The sequence below is a fragment of the Andrena cerasifolii genome, chromosome 11 (genome assembly GCF_050908995.1).
Source record: "Andrena cerasifolii isolate SP2316 chromosome 11, iyAndCera1_principal, whole genome shotgun sequence".
NCBI classification, from domain to species: domain Eukaryota; kingdom Metazoa; phylum Arthropoda; class Insecta; order Hymenoptera; family Andrenidae; genus Andrena; species Andrena cerasifolii.
In genome coordinates, this window is record NC_135128.1 from 9792186 (window position 1) to 9799227 (window position 7042).

Below are 7042 nucleotides of genomic sequence, written 5' to 3' on the forward strand. Positions count from 1 at the left end.
TTAAAAACGAGGAATTCGTGGTAACTCTTTCTCAACATTGATTCCATTGTAATGTTTTCATGTAATTATTAACAATTTGTAACAGATTATGACGCGTGATTACTTTCAGCAGTTAAAGAAGAAACCTGTTTTTTTTATATACCTTTCATCTTCTGTAAGTCATTCAGAAACTTGGTGATAACTGTTGTTTCTTTATCGACTATAGATCATCCAAATCATTCACTATAACAGCAGAAGTTCATGCAGGTAATGCTGGAACAAAAGGAAACTTGTTGACCACCAGTTGTTAAAATAATGGTATAGTCTTTTGACAGTACAATTTTTTCATTGCCCCTATAAAATATAAAAAAAAAATAATTCTGCAGATAAATTTCACGAGAAACAGTAGTGTCTGAAATAAATTTAAAGCACAGAAAAAATCGACTGCAATACTGGCATGTCACATATTAAAAAGATGTAAATAATAATGCTACAGCATTTACAGTGAGCAGAAATTTAAAATACTATTCATGAAATTCCACGAACTTCCCTAAGATTCAACATTTCCCATTTCTTTCAAGACATACTCACTCTTCTTCCAAATGGGTTCTTATTTCCCTTGAGGCAAAAGACAATCAGAAGCTCCCCTAATTGTGTTACGTCCATGATAGCTAGTAACATTATTCTATAACAATGTTACACCACGTATCACGATACGGAGCTGGCGTCTTATAAAAGCTGAGCTGTCTTCTGGAAACAGCAGACTTGTGTCATCCGTTCCTTGGAGAAGACATCTTCCAGCTTCAGGTACAGCCAGACTTACAGCAGTGGTAAAGCGAGCATACTATTTTACAGAAGCCTCTTTTGAATTCGAGTACACAAAGTAATACGTAGCCTTTCTCGAGCATTTCATATTCACCTTAAATGGCAAGACCTAGAACGTATTCTCTCCAACAAAAAAAAAGATTTCTGAACTTTCTCTAATTGTTTACATCTTATTTCCACGAAAAGCATCACATTTTTCTAGTATCCACGTGGATTACAAACGTAGCACGGCTAATTTTAACATTTTGCCTGATCGATATCCCCTTAGATGGACTCCTTCACAAGCACGTTTGAATAATAATGTAAGCCATCTGCATTTGATAGCGATGATTTGTCTTTGACTCCTTTCTCGAGTATAAAAGCTCGAGGCATTTCCCTTATTTGCAACATTCCTTGAGAGAACACAGTACAAGTCTCACGATTCTCCACTTTTGTAAGTAAACAGCGGTACTCTCCCAGAAAAATATTCTCCTCGTAATAAGCATTAGACTTAGAAGCTCGACACCTGCTCGCATTCTGAATTTCATAACAAGTGCCATTTCTATCCAACTATTCTAATTCATTGAAAATTGTGTACTCTCACCCCGGGCAGCTCAAAAACCAAACTCAACCAAACCCATCAAAATGGTGTCCACTCGCATTGTCCTTGCCATCGTCGCTGTTCTCTTCGTCCTTGCAATCAGCGTCGACGGCTACAGGAAGCCACCCCTAAACGGCAGCATCTTCGGCAAACGATCCAGCACCATCACCGGTAAGTCTAGAATTCCTGCAACTCCCATAATCTATCGAAAGCGTATAATCTATAGAATCTGAGTAGTACCGAGTATCCATGTACATGCGAGACTGTAGAACTTCCTCGGCTTCTTCTGCCGACGTGTATTATAAATTCGCCGCGTCTTCGGTGTCCTGCAGATTACGAAATCACCAGCCGAGCCATGTCATCGATCTGCGAGGCCGTTACCGAGACATGCAACGCGTGGGTGGCTCGCCAGGACTCCAACTGAAGATACTGAACCGATCGTGATGCATCCGACGCTACTAACGCTGCTTAATCGCCTTATCAACGTCTAATAACACTGTGATTCTCTCATTCGGTCCATCGGTGCTTTCTGGATTCGTCTCGTCGCCCAAGCCCACTCGTCCTCGCCTAATAATGTAGCTTAAGCTTTCATTAAACAAGCATTATATGTGTATCGTACAATAAAATGTCACTTTCTGAAATTACCATAATTGTAGCTCGATCGATTCCGTCAAAATCCCATTCCCAGATTGTACGGTCTACCGCGATCTATGCGTGGTCTGTGCAAATGTAGAGTACATACACCACTGGACCCGAAGAACAGTTACGCATGCTCTTTTAAAAGAGCTCTCGATTCGACATAATTCACGTAGCATGGGGGAGTTCAACGAAACTCTATCCGATATCTGAAATGCAGATCAAACGATTTGATATGGAGAGCACGTTTCACTCACCTGCCGGGATAAGGGTTATGCTGTCTCTCGTGCGTGGTCGAAAATGTGTTTCGTAAAGATGAATGGTAAAATAATTGACGTGTCAATCGCCGTTAAATTTACACCGATCATACGATTCACAAATTTTCGTACCACGCCACTCGACGATCATATGCAGCTGTAAGAAGCTCTCTTCAAGGCTGGCAAATATTTCCGGCAGAAATTATAATTCATTCTTCAGTAATAACATTGATAATGAGTGTAAATTTTTAATACGATAGTATGACAGATTAAAATTACAAAAATACATCGCCGCCTATTTAAATCGTAACCAATCATTTTCAAATGCCACTGACAATAGTTTCTCGGTGGGTAGTCTTTAATGAGAATTTTATTCAACAGCATAGGGGTGTAACAAGCGATTCACAGGATCGGCATGATCGAAATACTTAATTGCCCTTTAATTTCGGCATAAATACTGGAATGCAGGGTGATTCTGGTTCAGTGGATCGCGACCACGACCGAGCCAAGTGTTTGCACCCACCGGGAAGCCGCAGATTTCAAGCTACTGCTGTTCAGTTACCTTCCTTTTACATTCTCTGGCTTCACCATTACACAGGTAAAGCGCCAACAAGCGTGCACTCCGAGTGGGGTCGCTCGCGCATCGAAATTCGACGATCAACCCCGGTTGGAGAGTGCCTTCTTTCCAAGTTGAAAGAATGACAGTCAATATGCGTGATCGCGGCTATCACGAGTGCCGGCACAAGCATCCGGAACATTTAAATGCGGGATGGGTCCTCGACGTGCAAACTCCGCTGCTCCACTGCCCACGATCTTCGAGTATTCTGTCCACTTTTCGCGGTAATGGAAGAAGTCCTAGGAAAATCGCTCAGTTTCCCCTGTACAACCGTGGAACGCGTGTCGCCACGCATCTCTCCGGACGTTCTCGAAATTTCACGCCACTGCGCTCGTTCTCCGCGATAAGAATGGCGATGCTCCAACGAATCGAACGTACTATTCATGTAATAATATCGACTTAATTGCGAGATAAGACCCAGAAATCGTGCGTGGGAACTGTTTTTATTGGGGGGAACTTAACGCGCCTTGAAGAAGAGTCGAATGCTCTTGCTGGAGGGGTGAACAGTGTGCTCGATTCTTTTGCAGATCAAACGCGGAGAAAACGATGCTGCTTCTATCGCGGTCTAAGGGATCAACGCCAAGCTTTGTCGTTAGTGGTGAGTCTGTTTCCCGAAACTTTGCTGTCATCCCTCTGTCTTCTTCGAGAGAATCGCCGGGAAGTAATATCTGGAGAGCATGAAGAGTGTGCATTGTACGATGGAAAGGAATAGTCTCTGTGATTCGTGATCAGTGGTTTCCTGCTCCCTCTTTAAAGGGTCTTCCCACTGTGACGCCCTGATAAAGTACCGCTGTTTGGAACTTTTTTTTGTCTCAAAAAGAATGTGTTTACTAAATCGAAGCTTTTCCTATTTATTAATACGTGCTTTGGGAGTACAAATTTATTTTTTTCATATTTTTTTAATGCCTGCTTGCGGCAAAATTAGTGGGTGTGATATGCGCTGTACAATAAAAGACGCCTCGGCTGCGTGGTCGATTTTAGAGGAACAGTGTGTCTGAAACAAGAATATCAAATAGATTCCTAATCCGTGTGACTGTCGGTGTGGCGGGGACTAAGATTAATTAGATTGGTGAAGAATTAACAAAATGGCGGGCGTCCAAAGTTGAACTATCGAAATTAGGTAAATTGTTTAATTATTTTGCGACGAAAAAGATGAGAAAAAACAACGAAAATTTGTGATTCTAGTTCGGGCCATAGCGACGGTCGTGCTGATTATAAACCTCCCTGTACCACCGCCCCAGATACCTACATGGTTCCTCCAAAATCGACCACACAGTCGAGGCCTGTAATATTAAAAAAATATGTAAAAAAATTTGTTGTATTCCCAAAACACCTATTAATAAATCGAGAAAACTTCAATTTAGTAAACACATACTTCTTGTGGCAAAAAGAAAGTTCTAAACAGCGGTACTTTATCAGGAAGTCACAGTGGAAAGACCCCTTAAACTATGTTTTGCCATAAATTACTGCATAGTCCAGGTTCCTTTGTTCATCAAGCACGATCGATAGTATTTTAACGAAATGCTTCCTTGGTACTTTGCAGCCCTCCTCGCCGGTGTCTTCGGCTTGCTGATTTCCCAAAATGCCTCGAGAGCCGACGAAGTGCCAGCATTCTTCCTGAAAATCGCGAAGAATATACCTCGCGTGGGCCGAAGCGACGGCTACGACGATGTCTTCAAATCTCACAAGAACCTTCCTAAAATCGGAGGACATGACAGTGGCGCTCAGGTGGGTGCAATTAAAATAATAAGAGATCCAAGCCTTTTGACATTATCAAGCGCAATGTTCCTTGTGTTTTCAAGCCTGAATCCTGGCCGTCTTTTGCTAACGAGGAGCCCTTTCAGGGGCCCATAAAGAGACGGATAAATTACCCGGCGATGGATGGTAAGAAGCTCGATCTTTTCTATCCATTCACAGTCCAACATAATCCTTTATTACCATTTATCACAATTAACAGATGCATGGTCCTGGCAGCATTTCCCACTGGCAATAGAAGGGCCTCGAGAGCTCTGGCGAACTCTGGCTGGCTACTCCAAAGACACTTCAGACGAGTAAGTTGAAAAAGCCAAGCAGCATCACCGTCTCGAAAGAATTTCGTGTACAGGCTCGTGTAAACTATCGCGGGGCCGCGTATAAAGGCCTGAATTAATCGACCCTCTCTTCTTCCTCCTTTTTCCAATCAAGCATCGACAACGAAATATGGGAACGCAAGAAGAGGACGGGGACCGAGCCCGTGTCTTCGCAGGGCAATTAGCGTAAACGGAGGAGCGTGGTGCAGCTACGGTGTCCTTGGAGGAATGTACTTAAAAGTCTATCGTCGGTGTAAGGTGTTGGGATAAAATATCGAGAACAATAAATATGTAAATACGAAGACACCGGCCCCAGACATTGTTTACTCCCTTTCGAATTAAACACATGCCCCGCAATATGGGGCGATTCCCACCCCAATTTCCAGTATCCAAAACGTCCACGTTTCGCGTGCAGGTGCGCTGCCGCATATGCCTCGGCAATTTTCTTGTAGCGCGGCGTAACGATGGATTTCGAAAAAAAAAAAAAAAAACAGAAATAAGAGGGTCAGCTCACTGGCAGCGCGCTGGGGTGCGCTTACCCTCCACTTGTCTACGTGAACAGTAAAACCGTGCACGTGGGATGTTTCTGTAAGATCCGAATGCAGGCTCGACTTTGACTGCTACCTTGACTTTTCCTTAATTTGCTCGTGATTACCGCCTTCTCCACTTACTGTCACTACGCTGCTGATCAATATATTTCGCATTACCTGCGCGTGTCAATACCGTTACTGCACCGGGGTGAAATTACCTACCACCGTGCGCGGGACAATGGTAGTCTGTAATCGGTAAAATTTCGCTGCCGCGCCACATGTTTTCGCATGTGCCGTCGATGACCACCCTTAAGAAAAATAAACGCCCGCCGACCGGCACACTTGCTGCATCTGCGTGCCGCCGCGTTCAGAATCGAGCTGCGCAATGTAATATTGATTTCGCGGTGGCTCGCCTTTACATGCAACCCGGTGTCACGAGAAATTTGGGTTGAGGAAGAGAATGGGCCGCGTTTAAAGACGATCCTCTGGGTTCGCGCGAGTGTAAACGCTTCGGCCCCCTGGGATGTCACGATCGCGGGTGTATAGCTTCTCCTTAGAACCGACTTAGGATTAGTACTCGAGAAGCGGTTATGATAATGAGGGGGCAGAGCCTCTATCAGCCGCGTGATCGTTTCCAACAAGCGTTGGTCGTAGTTGCGGGTGGCTCGGTCGTCCAACGGAGGAGTCAGTTTGATATCACTTTATAGAAGCCCCTGGGGAGTGCAGACTTTCATCTACCGTCGATAAGCGCGACGATACTCCACCCTGTGACCCGTGGAACGAGCAATTCCTACATTCCCTGTATCAGGATTTCGATGGAAACTGCTCGCAAGCTTTTCGTAGCTTCGTAATAATTATTTAAATATTTTAAATGCAATTTCTAAAGCGGTTTTATGACTGGGAAGGTATTCGTAAACGATCCCAAAAGGAACAACGAGGACGGAGCAAAGGAACAGAATGTAAAATAGATATATGTGAAGTTAGAGAAGGGGATTATTTAAATAAATATTTAGTAGAAATTCCCAGTTGGCCGCAGAGGGTAGCAGATGGCGCCAGCGGTTAGAGTACAATGCAGGCTTGGCAGAGCCGCCGACAGTTGGCGCCACCTGTATCTCGAGAAACTCGACTCCTGAATCGGCTGCACCCTCAAACAATAAATTGTAGTAATTACAATAATCCCGGTGTTTAAATCAATGCCTCGCGTTTACGCCGAGGCAGGCGTTGCAACCAGCAATTTTAATTCATTACAGAGCGAATGGAGGAGGACCGTTTATTCTTCCTCGCCGCGATGAAGCGAGTTCCCAAAACGATGCTCAAACAATGAGCGAAGAGGTCTTGCCCTCCCTGAGCGTTCCTCTTGCTACGCTCCAGCGGCGAGGCGTCATCGATAGACAGCTTTCTAAACATCCACTAATTACCCCCGTAATCCCGCGGGAGAAGCGTTGTCTAGCTGCCGCGTAATTAAAAGCCGCTCGATTTGCTGCTCCTCCGTGCCGCGACTCGTGCGTCCCGCCGTAAACTTTCCAAATAATTATACCGAGTATTATTTA

At 44.3% G+C, this 7042-nt stretch overlaps 2 protein-coding genes across 3 annotated transcripts; both read left to right on the forward strand.

Annotated features, from left to right (window-relative positions):
* Positions 1 to 744: 744 nt before the first annotated feature.
* Sifa (neuropeptide SIFamide) lies at positions 745 to 2034 on the forward strand. Of its 2 annotated transcripts, XM_076823120.1 has the most exons (3): positions 745 to 786; positions 1397 to 1555; positions 1717 to 2034. In XM_076823120.1, the coding sequence occupies exons 2-3, from the start codon at positions 1429 to 1431 to the stop codon at positions 1806 to 1808; spliced, it is 219 nt and encodes a 72-aa protein (XP_076679235.1). In that variant the 5' UTR covers positions 745 to 786; positions 1397 to 1428; the 3' UTR covers positions 1809 to 2034. The 2 variants fall into 2 exon arrangements, with proteins under 2 accessions (XP_076679235.1, XP_076679236.1); XM_076823121.1 differs by lacking the exon at positions 745 to 786.
* Positions 2035 to 2772: 738 nt separating this feature from the next.
* Positions 2773 to 5592, forward strand: Eth (ecdysis triggering hormone). Its single transcript, XM_076823119.1, has 6 exons — positions 2773 to 2875; positions 3421 to 3491; positions 4437 to 4621; positions 4696 to 4777; positions 4851 to 4944; positions 5078 to 5592. The coding sequence occupies exons 2-6, from the start codon at positions 3440 to 3442 to the stop codon at positions 5145 to 5147; spliced, it is 483 nt and encodes a 160-aa protein (XP_076679234.1). The 5' UTR covers positions 2773 to 2875; positions 3421 to 3439; the 3' UTR covers positions 5148 to 5592.
* The last annotated feature ends 1450 nt before the right edge of the window (positions 5593 to 7042 follow it).